General features: G+C 43.6%; 2 protein-coding genes across 4 annotated transcripts in view; both read right to left on the bottom strand.

The window, feature by feature from the left end:
- Positions 1-20,383, bottom strand: part of LOC119161891 (methyl farnesoate epoxidase) — a 201,233-nt gene that overhangs the window by 125,613 nt on the left and 55,237 nt on the right. The window lies entirely within an intron of this gene.
- On the bottom strand, positions 32-19,961 carry LOC142776496 (uncharacterized). Of its 2 annotated transcripts, XM_075880285.1 has the most exons (4): positions 19,676-19,961; positions 16,692-16,801; positions 13,223-13,432; positions 32-9,070 (listed from the first exon to the last, which is right to left on the bottom strand). In XM_075880285.1, the coding sequence occupies exon 4, from the start codon at positions 6,412-6,414 to the stop codon at positions 4,501-4,503; it is 1,914 nt and encodes a 637-aa protein (XP_075736400.1). In that variant the 5' UTR covers positions 6,415-9,070; positions 13,223-13,432; positions 16,692-16,801; positions 19,676-19,961; the 3' UTR covers positions 32-4,500. The 2 variants fall into 2 exon arrangements, with proteins under 2 accessions (XP_075736400.1, XP_075736401.1); XM_075880286.1 differs by lacking the exon at positions 19,676-19,961 and having other exon boundaries at positions 16,692-17,791.

The following is a 20,383-nucleotide window of genomic DNA, read 5'->3' as shown; positions in this document are numbered from 1 at the left end:
GTTAGTAATGATATTTATCGGCACAACGGTGCCGGCATTCCCCGTTTCCTCACGACAAAATTTCACCACCCGGTTTTCTCAAGTAAACGGGTTATCGCGTCTGGTGGCTGCTTAGCGCTGGTCTTGTTTCCTGTACTCTACAGTGTATCAGCAACGATAAAAGTTTGAGTGCAAAATGGACGAATTAGTCAATTATTTCGCGCAAATACTGTTCAGTAACTATTTACTGTTTCAACCCACGCACGCAGACTCTCGCTTTTTCTCTCTCTTTATGTATATCTATATATTGTGGTCGTTTGTTGTTGAGTTCGTCCTCATCCCTGCATGATCATAATCCTCATCATCCGTTTGTCTCTTTTTTCTCATCGCCACTGTCTGTCATCATCATTGTCTTCGTCTGCGTGCAGGCTCTACCCGTTCGTTTTTCCGAAGTCTTGCCTGAAATAAACGATGTAGATTTTCGGTCCTCTGTCCTCCCACAGCCCGCTCATGTCGCAGAACAAGCCCGCTAGTGCTGATGTCATCACCCACCGCCGCAAGCCGCCCCTCCTATTTTCATACACGGACACAAGCATGAACCACCCCTCTTTGCTGGTCTTCATGACGAAGGCGTAGTTAAGTTTTCCTTTTCGTTCGTTGATCTCCTTGATATGGATTGAAGTCCCGTCAAGGAGATGATCGGCGTCGATGAAGCAGGAGGCAGGTTGGAGGTAATGAAAACTTGAAGGTATATTACAGCGAAATATTTACAGTCATATGTACATCTTGCCGGAGCACACTCATGATAACACAGACATCAACAGCGTCTTACTCCTCTACTTAACTTTTCTTAAGTTAGAGCCTAGAACACTGTTACTACATACAAAGTACTTAGTCTCACTGTTCGACCACCAAGTGGTTACGGCCCAGACAAAAGTTGCATCGTACGGAGTCGTACTGATCTATCAGTTAAGTGATTGCAGCCTCGACTGAAGAGAAACGGATTCCCTCCAGTCTTAAGCATCTTGCGGTAACAAAGAAAAAGGGGAGGGGGCCACTGCTGGTCCGCCTCAACATTCTCTCATCCAATCTGTTTCCACTAAGATTAAGTCACTCCCTACTGGGCTGACCTTACTCTCGACAGCAGCGCTTCTACAGTTTAAACAGGCGTTTTGATACTCTTTCCCATCATGTCTCTCTCTCTCCACCTCCCCCGCGCTCAGGAATTCTAACGCTCGGGAGATATCGGCATTGTAGACCCGGTACATTCATGCCCTTTCCCACACCCAGCGAGCCGAGACGAACCTCCAAAGCCGGAAATTGAATGATTGCGCGCGGAACGTAATTGCCCCCCAAGGTAGCAAGCAGCCTTTGACTTTCTCCGCTTTCCCTGTGCTCGGGTCGTGCATCGCTGCGACTTTGGGCCGATCGCCAGGGCAGAGCGTGTCGCCTACTTCCACTGATCTCGCGCCCGGCAGGGGAGGCAGGACGGGGTCGCTTAATCCCATTGTGCGTTTGCCCCCGGCCGCGGCGACTTGTCTCTAAACCACAAACATTCCAAGCAGAGCGGGTTCGTTTCACAATGTGTATTTGTCCCCAGCAGCGGAGGAGACGGACGTAGTTTGCATTCCAGAGGATAAGTGGTGTATAGTTACCGAGAGAGATCCGAGAAAGAAACTTTGAATAACGAAGCTTCTGGTGCTGTCCCATCCGCACGATCAACTTATGAGCGGCAAAACATAACACGTCCCCCCTAAAGAGTATACTGGGCTGTCTTACGCTCAGTGATACGATAAAGCACTGCCGCGATTAAGTCACTGGATTTTCTAACCACACACAGTTGTACACAAGCATTAAACACAATTGCAAGTCAACACTACAGAAGAATACACTAAACGAAAACAAATACATGCTAAACAATCAAGTACAGCATTGCTGCTTCAAGCAGTGAGATCACTAGTGTCTGTTTCTTGAACTGTCAATCACACAGTCCACAATATACAGCAGCACGTGGGCAGGAACATTCACGTCCCCCCCAGTTGGCATGGCACTGTTATTCTGATGGCTTCCATGAACTATTCTGAAGCCTAGATAACGCATCCGCATTACCGTTGCATACTCCCTTCCGATGTTGTACCGACACATGATATCACTGTAAAGCCAGCGCCCATCTTGTTAATTTCGCCCCGTGCGGAGTCGAAGTTGTAAGGTACGACAGCGGATTGTGGTCAGAAACGACGTTTACTATGGCACCGAAAAGCCAGTAGTCGAACTTCTTTAAGGTCCATATTATTGCGAACGCTTCCCTCTCAATTGTCGACCAACGCATCTGGGTCGGTGAGAAGCGGTGGCTTGCAAAAGCAATAGGCTTCTCTTCTCCCTCGGCTGACATTTGTGCCAAACATGCTCCCGCCGCCGTAGCTGATGCGTCTGTGAAAAGCCAGTAGGGCTGAGATGGCTCAGGGGTGTTTAGCGCCACAGCCTCGCACAAAGATCGTTTGAGAGTCTCAAATGCTGCCTGAGCTTCCTCCGGCCAGGGTATCTTATTAGTTACCGCTTTCTTTGTTAACAGCGTGAGCGGGCTCGTCACCTCTGCATATCCTCGGACGTACTCTCGATAGTAGCCGCAAAGTCCTAACAGGCTGCGTAGTTCCTTCTTGGTGCGCGGTGGTACCAAGTTCTTAACTGCTGCTACCTTTTCTGGGTCTGGTGCGTGTGTCCCTGAACCGACAATATGCCCCAGGTAATGTATGTGGGATTGCGCAATCTGACACTTCTCCGGGCTGGCTTTCAGTCCCGCCTTCTCTAAGACCTTAAGAATAATGTCGAGATGCCTTAAGTGCTCCTCCCAAGTGCTAGAAAAAATAGCAATGTCATCTAGGTATGCCGTAGCATACACTTGATGTTGCGACAAGAGTTTGTTCACCATTCTTTGAAAGGTTGCCGCGGAATTTTTCAGCCCGAAAGGCATCACTTTCCATGCGTATTGACCTTCATGCGTTACAAATGCGGTGAATTTCTGACTCTTTTCTTCCATCGGTACCTGCCAGTACCCGCGCCTAAGGTCCACTACCGTAATGAACTGCGCTCTGCCTACTCGGAAAATCAATTCCTGAGGATTCATCATCGGGAACGCATCCGCTTTGGTGACGGCATTAAGCGCTCTGTAGTCCACACACATGCGGATAGTCGCATCTTTTTTTCCGACGCATACTACCGGGTGTGCAAACTCACTCTCCGTGGGGTAGATCAACTTCCAAGTCAAAAGTTCGTCAACTTGCCGGCTGACTTCTTTCTTTAATAGTTCCGGCACCCGATACGGAAACGCCCTTTTTGGCTGGTGACCCGGTTCTACTTCTATCTTATGTTCATCTACCTTTGCTATACCCGGAGTGCCGTCAAAGAGTGTGCGATGTCTTTGGAACACCGCCTGTATTTCCGCCTGCGCATCAGCATCAAGGTGAGCAACCTTCTCGCTCGTTACCACTAGCTCTTCCCGCTTCACAGTGGTTGGCTGTGGGGCATATTCCACCTCCCCAAAATCATGGTCCTCATCGAAGACGACCCCAATATGACTGACTCTTGCATAGTAAGGTCGAATGTTGTTGGCGTGGACATTTTTCACCTTTCCCTCAGATGTTTCAACGCGGTAAGAATGTTCGCGCTCACGTCCAACCACTGTGAATGGGCCTAGCCATTTAGGTGAGATTTTACCACTCCGATCATTGTCGAAAACCACAACTTGGTCGCCAACGTTAAAAGCTTTGAGCCTGCTGCTGCGATTATAAGCACTGGCGTAACTCTCCTGATGAGTTGCACTAGTTAGCTCAGCTATATTAGCGGCCGTCTCGAGCTGCTCCTTAAGCTGTTGTAAATACTTGGCGGGGTTTTCTCTCAATGTTGCGGGCACCGGCATTTCTCCCGTCCAAGTCTTCTGCAGTATTAGAAGCGGTCCCGTAGGATTTCTTCCATACAATAGACGAAACGGAGCTACTCCGGTTACCTCATGGGGGACTTCCCGATAAGCCCATAAAACCATTGGGATCAATTTGTCCCAATTCTTGGAGTCTCTTTGAATGACATGATACAACATGTTTTTGAGTACTCGGTTCCACCTTTCTACAACTCCATTACTCTCTGGGTGTTCTGGGGTTGAAAATCTTGGCATGCAACCTAATTTCTCCAGCATCGTTTGCGTGAGCTGCGATTTGAAATTAGTGCCCTGATCGGAACAGATCATCTCCGGAACGCCTGTGCGACTGAATATCTCAATCAGTGCATCACAAGTCGCCTTAGCTGTTAAGGAGCGCAGTGGGATCACCTCTGGCCACCTCGTGCAAAGATCCACTAAGCACAGCGCGTACTTATGCCCTCTCGCTGACGGTGTGTCTAGGGGTCCGATCACATCTACATTGACAATTTGGAAAGGGTGCTCGGGTCTAGTGAGTGGAGTTATAAGCACTTTATCCGTGCGACGCTTGTCTGAACGAATTTGACATTCATGGCACGAACGACAATGCTCTAATATCTCCTTCGCCATACCCGGCCAAAAAAATTATACCTAATGCGAGCTCTTGTTTTCTTTGACCCTAGGTGCCCCCCGCATAGTGACTCGTGTGCTAAGTGCATCACCTCTGTGCGCTTATCTTTGGGGACAACTAGCTGACTCACTCGAGTGCCGGCTATTGAGTCGCAGTGGTATAATAGTCCGTCTGAAATAAACATGCCGGATTTCCCACTACGCGCATCTTCCCAACATTTCTTTAGCGTAGTGTCACCCAACTGCACATTGCGGAACTCTACTCTTTGGCCTAATGACGCCTCCCTTTCTCCTTCAGTTTGCGCCCCTTCCCCGGAATCATCTTTCTCCTCCAAAGTAAGATTGCAGGCAACTACCTTTTGTTTCTCTACTGCTCGTTCCGCCTCGTGAGCAGGCTCGGCCGGCGCTCGACAGGGTGCCAGAGGGCTGCTGGCCTTCAACAAAAGCTTCCAATCGTCCTTGGTCAACAAACAATCTGTGCCCTCGACGAGTTCATCAGTTAACTCGCAGAGTAGGTCGACGTTCTGAGGCTCCGTAACCTCTCGCGGGCTATATAATTTGACCGGTAACGTAGCTAGCCTTGCCTCGATAGTTTTACCGAAAGCGGACACCAATCTTACCGTGCCAGACGGCTCTACCACACTTTGCGGAAGCAGACTCTCCCGGATGACGGTTATCTCACTCCCCGTATCCAAAATCGCGTTTGCGGATATGCCTGCACATGATACAGGAATTAACTGCAGTTTATCTGTGCCTTCACCCTTGTGTTTCAGAGACTTCACCTTTGCGCTAAGTACTCCAGTAGGTATTTCAGTATCCGTCTCGTGGGATAACGTTACCTTTTGAACCTTCCGCTTTGGCTCGGTAGCCTTCTTGGGGTTGTTCTCCTTATCACTAGCCTTCGGGCACTCTTTAGCGAAATGGCCTGAGCCGTGACATAAGTGGCATTTCAGAGCCCCTTTCTCAACTCGTGTCGCCGGCTTCTGCCCCATTTCTACAGTTGGTTGCTTTGAAGCACGCCCTTTCCCTTTCGCTTGCTCGAAAGTTTGGAGCACTTTCGCGATCTCAGTTGGCCTAAGCCATCCCTCGCCTTCCCTTAATCTCACATACTCAAGACCCTCCGTACTAAGGCCCGATTTTATGCGGTCAGCAACCATGAGTTCTGCCATCACTTCTACCGTGTCGGCTTCTCTCACTTGGTGGTAGTATGAGAAATAGGTTTTCACGCGGGACGCGAACTGTGCCCACGTCTCTTCCTTACGCTTTACGGCTCTTTCGAACCTCAGCAGGTACTCTGCCGGAGAAAGCTTCAGTTCCGTCAGCACTGCTGCTTTAACTGACTCATAATCTGCACTCTCTTCAGGGTTGAGGTTACGCAGTAGGTAACGGACTCGCTCAGTTAGCGCTGGCATAACCAAATGCACGCGGCTCTCGTGCGGTACCTGGTAAGTAGCAAAAAGTTTTTCTACTTCCTCAAACCATAATGGGACATCCGCGTCACTCGGCAGGCGGAACCCTTTTAGCACTTTTGCCGATTGCTGAACAGAATCGAAACCGCGGCGCCTCTGATCACCCGTCTCCGACCCAGAGTTGAACAACGTGCCATTGAGACGTTCCGCGTTCATTCTAGCCTGCAATAAATTTTCGTACTGAATCTGAAGATTGAGTTTTTGAATTTCAAGCTCGAGCATTCTCGCTTCGCTTGATTTCGGCAAAACCTGAGATGCCTGCTGCATCGATTCTTGCCTCTGAGTAAGCACTGTCGCCTCATTTGACTGATCAGAATTTTGAATACCATCATTGGATGATTCTCGACTCCGATTCACATCTGCCGCTCTCGTACCCTCATCATCATTAGACTCCATTGTTTTAGCACCCCCGCGTGTTCTCACCATGTGCTCTACGCATAAACTGCCATGCCAACTAGAGAAGAACGCAAGAAATCCTGCTCACCCTTTGCTGTATGCACTGTCGTTCCCGGATCTCCTCCACGGTGCCGAAGTTGGCTGCTGTGGGAGCGTCTCGACTTAGCCGCTGGTGGCTGTTGGATGCCTTGCCCCTTGATCCCTTCAGCGCTGGTCCAGTGTATGGTGCTGCAGAGCTCGCCGATCCCTGTCGACTGCGCCAGTTAAGTTTTCCTTTTCGTTCGTTGATCTCCTTGATATGGATTGAAGTCCCGTCAAGGAGATGATCGGCGTCGATGAAGCAGGAGGCAGGTTGGAGGTAATGAAAACTTGAAGGTATATTACAGCGAAATATTTACAGTCATATGTACATCTTGCCGGAGCACACTCATGATAACACAGACATCAACAGCGTCTTACTATTCTACTTAACTTTTCTTAAGTTAGAGCCTAGAACACTGTTACTACATACAAAGTACTTAGTCTCACTGTTCGACCACCAAGTGGTTACGGCCCAGACAAAAGTTGCATCGTACGGAGTCGTACTGATCTATCAGTTAAGTGATTGCAGCCTCGACTGAAGAGAAACGGATTCCCTCCAGTCTTAAGCATCTTGCGGTAACAAAGAAAAAGGGGAGGGGGCCACTGCTGGTCCGCCTCAACATTCTCTCATCCAATCTGTTTCCACTAAGATTAAGTCACTCCCTACTGGGCTGACCTTACTCTCGACAGCAGCGCTTCTACAGTTTAAACAGGCGTTTTGATACTCTTTCCCATCATGTCTCTCTCTCTCCACCTCCCCCGCGCTCAGGAATTCTAACGCTCGGGAGATATCGGCATTGTAGACCCGGTAGATTCATGCCCTTTCCCACACCCAGCGAGCCGAGACGAACCTCCAAAGCCGGAAATTGAATGATTGCGCGCGGAACGTAATTGCCCCCGCAGGTAGCAAGCAGCCTTTGACTTTCTCCGCTTTCCCTGTGCTCGGGTCGTGAATCGCTGCGACTTTGGGCCGATCGCCAGGGCAGAGCGTGTCGCCTACTTCCACTGAGCTCGCGCCCGGCAGGGGAGGCAGGACGGGGTCGCTTAATCCCATTGTGCGTTTGCCCTCGGCCGCGGCGACTTGTCTCTAAACCACAAACATTCCAAGCAGAGCGGGTTCGTTTCACATTGTGTATTTGTCCCCAGCAGCGGAGGAGACGGACGTAGTCTGCATTCCAGAGGATAAGTGGTGTATAGTTACCGAGAGAGATCCGAGAAAGAAACTTTGAATAACGAAGCTTCTGGTGCTGTCCCATCCGCACGATCAACTTATGAGCGGCAAAACATAACAGGCGTGGAAGACTGGATTGATGATTACGACTGCGTAAGTGCCGCTAATTGGTAGGACGAATCTGCAAAACTGGTTACGCCTCTTTCTATATCACGGGAGTTGCGAAGAAATGATATTTTAACCCCATCATTGGCTTACAGTTAGTTCCAGTTAGCTCCCCTAATATTCTCCAGTTAGTTCCCCTAATATTTGCCTGATAAAGTTACTTGATATATATTCTTTGCATTCGTCGAATCGAAGCTGCAGATGTCAGCTTTTTCTTAGTGTTTTCTCATAAAGATTACCGATGCCCATTTTCACCGTTCCTAGGAAGATATGCACTGTGAATCACCTGTAGCCCTACTGAAACGTTCCGCATATACGGATCCGTACATACGCAATTATTGGACTACGGAATGCCGCATCATGCGGAAAGATGCGAACATCCGCAGCTTACGGAAAGCGCCATATCATGCGAAAAGATGCGGACATCCGCAGCTTACGGAAAGCGCCATATCATGCTAAATTACCCGATAAGCAGCTTACGGAAATCAGCATAATGCAGAAACCATGCATCTATCTGCTGCATCTTGCAAAGATCAAATGGACATCCTAGATCTTGAGTAAAAGCAATTGGCCATTCACCTTGTTAGCAAAAACAAGTACTGTGTAGAAATATATATGAATATTTCATTCTTAATATGTTTCATGAAGGTGAAATATGTTTGCTATCTGAAACAGCCTTGATGAGTAAACAAAGGCTTGAAAGAAACATGTGTTAAGAAGCTACTTAATGAGGGATTGAATCATCGGCATCTTTCTAATTGTCGTGATGCGGAAGCAAAATTACCTTTCAAATAAAATACATTACAAAACTACTAAATTAACATGCTAGTTATCATAAATGGTGGTTACATTGCAACACATTATTGCAGTGTTCTATGCAAGACCTAAAGAACTTATAATGTTATTATTATCAATATAGAAGCATTATTATACACACCAGCCCTGCTACAATGAATATATTTTTTTATTTGTCTGTATGCTCCAGCTGTGTATGGTGACATTGCAGTGTTGATGGTACACAAATGAGGTGACTACACCGTAATTTCACGAGCTCCACCTAAGCCACAGGATGGTGGCACAAAACACAATGTAACAGCAATTTTAGAACAAAATGTTTAAACATAAATAATAATCATAGCACTGTGAAAATGTGGCGCTGTGTTTGTCTCATGAACGCCTTGTGGAGATCGGCGAAATGCTGCTTGAGGCTCCGGCACCACTGTAAATTTGGAAGGTCACTGCCATAAAACTTGTGTCCTTCATAGGCACCTGGAAATGAAAATAATTGGCACAAATAATGTCAGAGACACATGTTAGCACATTAGTTCACATGCACAAGAAATATAACACACAGAATGAAACTGAAAATGTAAGGCACACAATCCTTCATGTTGTGCATATGTGAATAATAGAAGGAATGAGTGTATAAATTAGTTCTGCCACATCAAAGAAAACAGCATGCTTATCACAGTGAAAATAACTAGGTTGTCACGATTTTCAATGGCAGAGATAATCGATTAATATGTCCTTATGAAATTATGATTTAAATGCTTCCTGCACAGTAAAACTCAGAAACTGCAAGTGAAAGCTCTCAATGTACATTTTATAGTGTGTGAATGTATATCTGCTGCCTTTATACTATACAGTTTGTGCACAAAATTGGCATATTGAACAAATTTGAGAGTTAAACCTATGCAACCTTTGAAGGTTAAAATCACCATGAAAGCAAGCAGGACAAGGCAGGTGCCATTAAAAATCTGTGCAAGCCAGATAACTATAACCGAACTGCACACATATAGGGGAGCAAGAGTACCAGAAATTCGGCTGCTGACCCGCAGGTCGCGGTATCAAATCCCGGCTCCATTTCCGATGGAGGCAGAAATGCTGTAGGCACGTGTGCTCAGATTTGGGTGTACGTTAAAGAACCCCAAGTGGTCGAAGTTTCCAGTGCCCTCCACTATGGCGTCTCTCATAATCATATCGTGGTTTTCGGATGTGAAACCCCACATATAAATCAAGAATAACAGAAATAAACTGCCAACAGAAAAGTTGGGTGCATGTGCTATCTGTAAGTGCTTACACCTTACTACATACAGCATGCTCATTCCATTATAATACCAATATTGAAAATAACTGCTCTATTAGGAATTAAAAGGTAAGGTAGAACTGAACGACTCTACAAAAAGTGACCCTATTATGACATCACGTTTTCTTATAACAAAATTGACTAAGACTCTGAAATATCATTATGCAAGAAAACATCTTCAAAAGAACAATCAAGTTTGAAGTCATATATTTTTAATATGGCTACTATGACTATAACCAAGAAATCGACCTCAACATGGCTAATGTTAGTTTTTAAGGCCTATGTTCACTAGACAATGAACTATACCACAAAAAGCACAGCGTTCAGGCAAAGCACCACACAAAAAAAGAAAGCAGTCCTTTTTGTTATTACTTACAATGCCTTTAAAATGGTATTTTTACCTCTACTTCCCGCTTTTTATCAAAGTAACTGGTGTGAAACAAATTAGCTGAAAATGCACTGTGCCTCTAAAACTTGTTGGTTGAATCTGAATTTTTAAAAAATGATGAAGCTTGCACTAAATTAGGCTCCACAAGCCTTGGAACAGCGAGACTGCATGACTCTTAGGACTACTTTGGTTACTTGTGTTTTGTTTCTGGGCCTAAGCATAAAGACAAAGGCTTAACTGAATTGCTGCTAACAAACAAATGCTTTCGAAATTGCCCGAGCGTCAAAGGATGCTCAGACATTTGTTGTTTTTCGCACTGGGCTATTCTACACCAAATATACAAACCATACTGCCTGGCGACCATCACAGATGTATAGTTTAAAAAATGATGGTAATTTACTCTTCAGAAAATAGCTATTTGCAGAAATGTTTTGAAGAGAAAAAAGTAGTGGTCACGTGGGTACCTTCAGAATTTCGCAGAATGTCGTGCGGGTGTTATCTGTGAGAAAAATTTCAAAGTACCGCTTTTTCTTGCCATATCAAATTTGATCTACATATTAAGTAAAGGTGCTTCTTAAACTATTTGAAGCCGAGTAACATTAGTGCAATTTTTCCGCTACATAGGCTTTGAAGAATTCAGCCAAACTGTTTATCGTTTGCATTTCTTGTATGGCAATACTGCACTTTGTATGAATATTTGAGCCACAAATACTCACTGCACAGAAGTTATATTTCACGAAAAAAAAATAATGTTAGGTCCAGATTACAAATATCACTATATAATCGTTTTTGTCCACATTAAGATGCAACTTGAGCTGTGTGTTTGTCTAATTGAAAATTACTTTTATGTGTAAGTTGAAAGCAAATAAACAGTTCTTGTTATATGGCAAGTGTTATCATTACAATTTTTGTTTAAATGAGGAAAATGATTTTTGAAGTCTCCTATTGAGGGCCATGGAGAACTTCGGAACGGAAGCTGTCGTGTATCAAATGCAGAAAACAGCCATCATAAGAAAACTTCAAAAATTCATATCTACTTTAAGACAAAGTGTAATCATATAACTTGCCATATAAAGAGAACTGCTTCCTTGCTTTTGATGTGGCAAAAAAATTGCACTAATATTACTGAGCTTCATGCACTACACACAATCACCTTTACTTGATACCTAGACCGAATTTGGTGTAGAAGAGGCAGTATTTTTGAAACACTTTTTACTTTTTACAAACAACACCCAGACGACATCCTGGGAAGTCCAGAAGGCACCAACGTGGCCTAATATTTTGTTCTCTGCGATATATTTTAGCATTTTGCTGTTTTCAATACAGTAACCGAGCACAATTTTTTTTTTCAAAACACATTTAGTACGGTTGGCAAAATGGCTGGGATGTTTGATGTGTAATTGCTTCACTGCCAGCATTTATTCTTCCGAAGCTCAAGCTATCACCTCTCTGTTACTGCCTCCCTCACATACAATGCCTGCATAGGAAAGAAAAAGAAAGGCAGGTCCGACAAAGTTCGCAAGGCAAGATATTTTCATGTTGGATAAATTCATTACCATAAACAGCAGCAAAATAACATTAATTTTGAGTAGTCCAAGACACAAGCTATATACCAGCATACTAAAAGCCAAGCACAAACTTTTCATTTGAACATGTGTGGTGATAGACAGGAAGCACTTATTGCAAGACTGATCAGTCTGTAATTAACTGAATGAAGTACAATGCACTGTTCAATCCAACACCACATAGGCATCTTTGCTATAGCAAAGCCATGTGTCATTGATTCATGCACCAGATGGGACAATGCAAATGTAACAAAAAAGGTGAAAAAAGAAAACAAGGGAAAAAAAAGAAGAAAAGGGGGGATGCAAAGTAGGAGCAGTGTAGCACTACTTTTACTTTGCATCCCCCTTTTCTTTCTTCTTTTTTCTTCTTTTCTATAATTTATCTTTTTTTTGCTTCCCTTACCCCCAACCTCCGACAGGAGAACACTTTGTATCAGCGCAACCTAACTTGAAAAGAAGCAAGGGCTGCACTCTTCTGCGTTATAGGTTTTTTTTTTTTTTCAGACACACATTTCCAACAGGCACACACGCCTACACCAAAAGATGATATCATTACTGACCTCATTTAAACTAACACGCCAAGGATGACAAGGTGACTTCTAAAAAATAGGTCCTCCTATCGCAACATCGGCCAGCCTGTCTGAGGCACTTTCACTGTTCACCCTGATTACCCCACTAGATGTTTCCATCTGTCGACTCACATCTTCATTTTGGATAACACTAAGACGAGCTTACATTGATGAATACGCACGGAAGTTTAGTGATGTATCATGTATGAGATTAAGCAACTCTGTTAAAAAATTATTGATAGCTTGCTTCCAGGCTTTTTATACTGTAGCCTGAAACTTCGTAATGTCTTCTATGCACATGAACCAGATTGACAACGTAATGCACAACATGCTTAAGAATACTGCGAGGAACATGATAACGACAAAACGACCGGCCACCCAAATTTTTCGCTGTACATGTTTATAAAATGTTCATGTACACCCAAACGAGGTGCTTATGATACAAGCCGAAAAAACCTACAAGTAGGGCCTTGGAGCCTTCTGGAAGTAGACGTGTTGCATTTTTTCTCTGGAGGACTTTACACCCATAAGTGAGAAACAAAACTCCTGTATAATGAAGAATGTTGGCAGCTATCAGTTATAGAAAAACCTAATGCAGCTAATCTTCCCCGACACATATGTACATTTAGAGAGGTGACGTAGCTTCTGTGATTGTGGCAACAACTCCAACAGGACCAGTGCGAAAATTGGCACTACTTGGCTAGACAAATGTCCAAACATGCCTGCCCGACTCCCTCTAGCCATCCCGGCTGAATCTGACACATGATTTCTTAACTGTTGGCTGTACAGAAACAAAACCACTGAAGCACTCACAATACACAGCGTGAAGTTCCTCTGGAGTGGTCAACTTCGTCTTCTGCGATGAAAGAGCAGCACAGTGTACTGATAAGGCACTCCTTGCAATGGTTTTCAATGCCACACAGTGACCATGATGTTCCTGTCGAAGAGAGCTTCGGGAGCTTGGAGGGTGCTTGCTCTTTTCTGGGGGCTGCTGCCGCTCCTCGTTTTCTGCTCAAGGTCAACCTGCACAAAGTTGTACACGAGGCTTTAAGAGTTGTATATAATGATATGCAAATTTTCGCTGAACACACATTTCCTCGTGGCACACTGAGGCATTTCTTATAAAACTTAAGGCCTCGCATATGCAAACATTTACAATCGATCCGAAGATGCACTCGACTCTAAAGGAGCAAGTTTGTTATGTAGTGTATATAAAGAAAGGTCATTCAGCACAACCACAACTACAGTTGCACACGAAAACGACATTTTACACGATCCTGTTTATTTACACGGTCCATTTTATTTTATTTACACGGTCCTGTTTTACACGATCTGGTCTGCATGAACTCTTGAACCGGGCACCATATAGATGGAAAGACACACACAGAGTTTGAGACAAACCTAGTTTCCCGTGGAGCATCCTCTTGCACTATAACAACACATCTCAATTTAGTTAGTTGGTCAGAACGAGGTGAAAACAGCTCGCACTTGAAAAGCACGGGCAGAAGGAATGACGCCTGCACCCTGTGCTCCCTGTACATTCTCGTTGAGGGTGCAGTTTTCACCTTATCCTTATGCAATTTCACATTTATAACATTGTTCGCTGCATAATCTTTGTGGCATTAAAGTGTGTGATACCGTCATGTGTATCCCATGTAATTTATAAAAATAGAATACAAGATAGCTTGATTCAAAAATAACAAAGTGCATCCAGTGCCATGTCCTGTAGCCATTCTTTAGGCAAGTGGCAGAATGATTTATTCTTCAAAACATATCTTACTTGTAACCACTACAAGAGCTAACTCGTGCACTGGCACATTCTGTTTGCCTCTTCAAATTATAAGGTACCTTTTTTACACCAGAAAGTCTTCAAGAAGAATAGAAGTGTTGTAATTGTGAAGAAAGAAAAGTAGAAGGAACAAAAGATAACCTGCCCTGTACAGGGACCGAGCCTGCGAACTTCGAATAACATGTCCGATTCTCTATCAACTGAGCTACCATGGCGGCTATCCCTCTTCCATTTTGTATGGTATATATGTGCATTTATACATGGAAGAGTCAGTCAGCGCTGCTTGTTACCATTGTGGCCAGTGTAGGACACCTTTTTTTTGCCTACTGGCAATTACATTGCGATTGCAATTACGTTACGATTACTTCCATTATCCCTATACTTCTTTGGCAGCATTATGCATTCTCAGAAAATGTGCTAGTCACAGGAGGTGGCAATGGTTCACCCTCCCACCTAAATGCATGTACTTGAACACATGCACAACTGATCAAAAAAAAAAAAAAACAAGTCACACACCGCTAAGATTACTGAGATTCACTGTTTCAGATTCATGAGTAAAGAAAAGAACTATAAATTTAAGGGTTTGTTGTCTTTGTTGAACACATTATAATGAGAACTAGTAGAAAATGATGCCAAAAAACTATAGGGGATGTTATCAAAAGTAACTTTAACAAAATTATGAAAAGAAAAGTGAACAAAAACTTAACTTGGCAACGTTTCTTGACAATTGAATTGACATTACTTTTTATAACATTCCTATATTTCACTGGGTAATGTTGTCGGGTAATTCTCATTATTAGAGTGGTGAGTAGGCTGACAAAGAAAGCATATGGCATTGATACTTCTTTTGAACACCTAATAGTTTGAGGACCTTAAAAGAGCGGAAGCTACTTTGAGTAGACCAGATTATTTAGTTGGAGCGAAAAAAAATAAACGTACACACATTTTTACCAGGCTTTTTAACACATTTTGAGACATAAAAGTGTATGCTGCCAGTAATGTTAAGTACCATTACTTTTGTCACACTATGCACTGTAGCAGGTGTAGTTAGAGTGGTGATAGTGAAGGATTAATCAAGCACGCCACCAACTGTGTTCACATCAATGGTCGCGTATTTTAAAAATAAACCTGCTGTATAATAAAAAAAAGTTTAGAGCATTTATGTTTTTATCCAAATCAAGTGAAACCGACTGGGTAAGCAAACAATTTGCATAAAATCAAAAGGCATAAAGTGATTCATGTGTTATAACTATGTGAACAATTTCAGCAATGCAGGGCAAAGTGACAACAGTTCTATTAAAAACCCCTCTCATTATAACATGCATGAAAAGCACCACACCAGAATATTTTATAGTGCATGTAATATCGAGACTACTAGACTGTCTATTGACCTTTTAGAAGAAGGGTATCTCCTTCACGTTCAAGGGGCAACCACTTAGCCTTTTCCTGAGCTTTTCTGTGAATATTTCCTAAATTTCAGATATCATTAGGATTGATTTATAGTGAACAGATTTTGCTTACGCATTGAAACCTAGTTCTGTATGTAAGTGCAATTATGGGTGCCAAACCACCTCTAATTAATTTTTAACATTTAACTCATTTTTTAACTGCAACAGCACAACTAGCTGTGGGTGCCGAAAAAGTAGCTAGAAACAATACCTTTACCTTTTTGAGCCTTTCGGAAGTGTTCAGCTTCTCAGAGCTCACCTTACATTTTTTTTAAATATGTGTTTGTGTGCCCACTACTCTTGCTCCTTGTACAGTGAGGAGGAGCACATGGCAAGAAGAAACAAGAAAGAAGCATTGCGAAAAAAAGCGAAATAAGCGAGGACCTCTTTTTTATCCTACAATGTGTGTAACATTACTATTGCGACACCATATAGACAAATTATCACGGCTATGCATCCATTGTAGAGCCATACACAGCTGCAACACCATGACTAAATTTCAACCTTGTGTTGGTTTAGTATCCCTTTATAGTGGCAAGCTAATGATATCTGCATTTGTTTGGCACACATTGAGATGCAGCGAAATGTGATATGGTAATCTCATTTAGAATGCACGTGATGTGGCTTCATTGTATATGTGGCCACAAGTAACTCTGGTTGCAAAGCAATATGGCAGAGCCTAAACAGACGTCACCGACCACTCCAATCTGAACTTGCCTTTGCTACTTGCCCATTATCATCCCAGCAAAAAATGAATAATTGAATCTGCTACAGGTATGTGCTAGCTTATGCTAAGGACCAAGTATGAAGGGTGTTTTGTCATTATTGAGATCAGTTATTTGTTCAAGAACACTTGCTGTCAAACACAAATACATTGCTGTCGAAGCATCAAGACTCAATATAAAGCAAAAAGAAGTGTCTCTTTAAAAATTACAGGCCACAAGGTGCAAGATAAATATTTGATATACTTGGGATGTAAGGCACGCACAAGAGGTGCTGCCATATTATACTTTTCCTTGTGTTGAAACTTGCTTGCTTTACTCACCCAACACATCTGTAAAGATGCCGTGAAAACACCAAGGAGCTGATGCAGCAAGGTTGAACACATGTCCAGGGATTCCACCATTCCTAAGCAGCCCTGCAGCCTCCACAGTCCTGCAACCATTTGTAAGATAAATATAGTTCTACCCAAAGTTCTTGGTTTACAGACACACATGCAAGACGCATAACCACTCTATAGGAAGTTTGCATGATAATGCGCTGGGTAGCAAAACGGATGCCAATATCAAGTATCCCGGCCTGCCGCTTCTTTCTTTCCGTTCTTAATTAATCAATCCGTGGTTAACAAATGTTCCCCCATTGTGAAGTGTACTGGCAGTCCGGCGAAGAATTGCAATGTATTTCAAACACAGTCCAATTTATAGCAAGTAAGCATCCAATAGCGTTTTGTCAGCTGTTCAAGAAAAGAGCATGAAGTTTAGCTAAAACCCATGTTTTTTATAAACACCATTCAATTTGATATAAAAGTTGTGAGCATTATGTGAAGGAACACGGATTAATGTTTAATCAATGATTTCTTATAATGTACTGATATGAATGCAACTAACTGAATATGAAACGATAATTTTTGCTTGAGAACTTAGAGTTATGAACACTATCGCACTTGCCAGCTGCATCTTGTCCAAAACAGCAGCAAGATAGGCTAGTTTCTGTAGGTGAGCAGTAATGAGCAGTGCAAAGTAACAACAAGAAACACCAGTAACAACAGTATGGAGCAAGCACAGACTACCAACTGCATAATTTATTGCACAAAAGTTCGCCTGAATATCAGTCAGACAACTCGTGCAAATGAAGGTCCAGTTGGGAATGAACAAGTTACGAAATCAACAATGCCTGCTTTCACAAACAGGACCCTCATTCACATAAAGTATGCAGCGATAGGCCCCTACCGAGGTACGTCACAGCATGATGTCACTGGCACATGTAAAAGGTGTGGCTGGAAAAACACTCCCGCTGGTGGCTCAGCCCGGTACAGTCGTGCGGTGTTTGGGGCAAGTTTTAATTTTTTAAAGCTTACACTTCACGTTACAATGTCGACATTAGCTGTAGTATGTGTCAGCAAACATCTAGCTATGTGGTAAAATAATTGCCACGCTGTCTGTTTATCTTGAAGAAGTGGACACACCTGGTGGCCTGTGCGAGGAACAGTGGCATAGTCTTCAAAAATGTGCACTTTTGCTTGCGGCATGTAGTGTGCATTGAAAGGTATTGAGAATATTGGTTCAACTGAGAATATTGTGCGTGGTGTGTGCAGTGTCAATAACAATGTGTCTTGTTTGCGAAGACGTTAGCACTCATGGCAGGGACCGGTCGATGAAAAAACTTGATTCGACATTTTAGTGAAGGTAAATATGCACTTGACGCGACCATCTGCGAGTGGGTACATCTCGGTGTTTGCGCTGTGTGCAGAAAAAAATTGCATGGTCACCGGGCTGGAAGATGTCATCTGCTGAAGCTGCATGTATGAATCGCCCCGACGAGTACGCAAGCCCAATAAAGGTATAACTCGTTTTATCGAAGGCCTCATATGTCTTCATGTAATAAGCAGAGATTCTTGTTTCACATATACTCAGTACCTTTACCGCTCGATATTCATGAAGTGACAATGCAAACAACAAGTTTGTGTGTTAGGTCCTAAGGGAGCAATGTAAATATGCAAATAAGTAGTAGGTGTCAGATGCAGCGATGTAACTGCGCAAAAAATTACGTATATATTAGGCTACAGGTTTAGAATCGCATACATCTCAGTGGTCTATCAGGAACGTCACAAACAACTTCCTTGCCAACCAGCCCTTGCACAGAGGGAGGGAATGGCTGGCACGGCGCTCGAAGTGACGTCACACTATTTCCAAACATAGAGAGGTTTCTTACTTAGGCAACATTTTGCACAATATATTTTTTAGATGCAAGACTGTACTCGTCCACATTGATCATACTGATGTCTTTTGTTGTTACTTTGTGCTGTGAATTACTAGGCATTTAGTCACCATGATCTTTAAAAGCTAATTTCAGTGTTCTCTCTCATATTGCTGACAACTGTGTTGTTGCTTAAATTGGGCGAAAAAGCAACACAGAAAGGCTGTCACAATAAATACACCAACATGGGTGTTCTCCTGCAAACAAAAGTCGGCACTGGTCCTGTCATTACCCGTCTCCCTTCTCTCTTTGCCTTGTTTGTGCTGAAACAGCCAAACACCTGATGAGTTAGATGAGAAATATTAACGCATCAAAACTATAAGTGCTTGCATCAGCAACTACACAACAGCGTGATAACCGCACCCCTGCCACACAGCAGCGAAACATATTTTGAACATGCTGGCAGTGCATTATTTTATAAAAAGCAACTCTGGCAGATTACAAAATCTCACATTGTGCATGCAAGTTTTCTTCAAAGTCAGGCGTACGATGTAGGTGCTGGCCGGTACATTATTACAAGCAAAAGCGTCTTGCAGGTACATATGCAGATTGCACGAACACCTCTCTCTCTACACTAGGCACACACATTATATCTTTTAACAAGCACACGCCACTGTTTAGGGGCATAATAACGCTCTACCGTGAACGTATGCTAATCAACCCACTTAGGCGGTTGGCTAGGTGAATCGAGCCAAGTTACAAATTGTATCGCCCGCGAACGTAAACAAAATGCTGCTTTCCATCGAATGGCACAGCAGGCTTCGTTTAATCAACAACGTAGCAAGCGCCGTGTGCGTCTTTTTCACTACATTGCACATATGAAAAAACCGATCACCATACACATGCATGTTGCCGCAGTTGTCTCGAATTAGCTCCAGTAAGGCCGCGCCGATGCGCCATGGCTCTGCTAGCGTTAGCGTTGTCAAAGCGAATCAGCAACCGCACTCGCAAAGGCGCGTAAGGTTGCCGTTTCACGGCGCCTCGTTCGAGTGCAGCAACACACACTTGCACTGAATGGCATACTTGGTCTACATAAAAAAGTGTCCCCCTTACCTTTAGTTTCTTTCACACTGTCCTGAGGGAAGCAACCACAGGCGTCAGCCGTCACCTCGGAGTCCTTCGAGCGCCCGCCCAACCCGCCGATTCCTTGGACGACTCACACTTGATCCGCATTCGAACAACCGCGGGAATAGGGCGCAATCTTAGCACATCACACGAACGAGGAACGGCGCTTCCTTGCGTAAATTTAACATTTCGTGCTCTCGTGTGTAGCAGCGCGAACACAGGAGAGAGCATGCCCACGGAGACAAAGACAAACAACATGTGGCTTTAGCTGTGAATGGATTTAACTTGGATATCTGTGTGAGGAAAAAAAAAAATCTGTCGCTGCTATAAACTGAAAAAAAAATGTATGTTATCTGGCAAAATAACTTTAAAAGTGATAAACGGTTATTCAAAAAACAAGTTACAACTTATGAATATTTTCGCAGGTTTTTGTTTTGTTTTTGTTCTAGCAGACGACAGCCTCCTACTGCTTCTACGACAGACGTAGTGCGGTTTCACGTTCGGTGCGTGTCGCCGACGCAAAGCTCTACAGTAGTGATATCAGAGTTATCAATTCTCAATGAATAATAGGATGGCTACGAAGCAGTAACATTTTGACATAGTGCAGTATGCAATCTTTCAAGGTATGACATTTCTTTGCTCTGACGCAAATCGAAGCAAGCGGGCCGGCGCAATCAGCTGATGTCGCCACTACGC

The sequence above is a fragment of the Rhipicephalus microplus genome, chromosome X (assembly GCF_043290135.1).
Source record: "Rhipicephalus microplus isolate Deutch F79 chromosome X, USDA_Rmic, whole genome shotgun sequence".
NCBI classification, from domain to species: domain Eukaryota; kingdom Metazoa; phylum Arthropoda; class Arachnida; order Ixodida; family Ixodidae; genus Rhipicephalus; species Rhipicephalus microplus.
Note: the sequence above shows the minus strand (reverse complement) of the source record. Positions and strands in the feature narration are given on the sequence as shown.

What these genes read in the sequence shown, in the direction of transcription:
- LOC142776496 (XM_075880285.1), bottom strand. Translation starts at nt 6,414, where the DNA reads ATGGTGAGAACACGCGGGGGTGCTAAAACAATGGAGTCTAATGATGAT.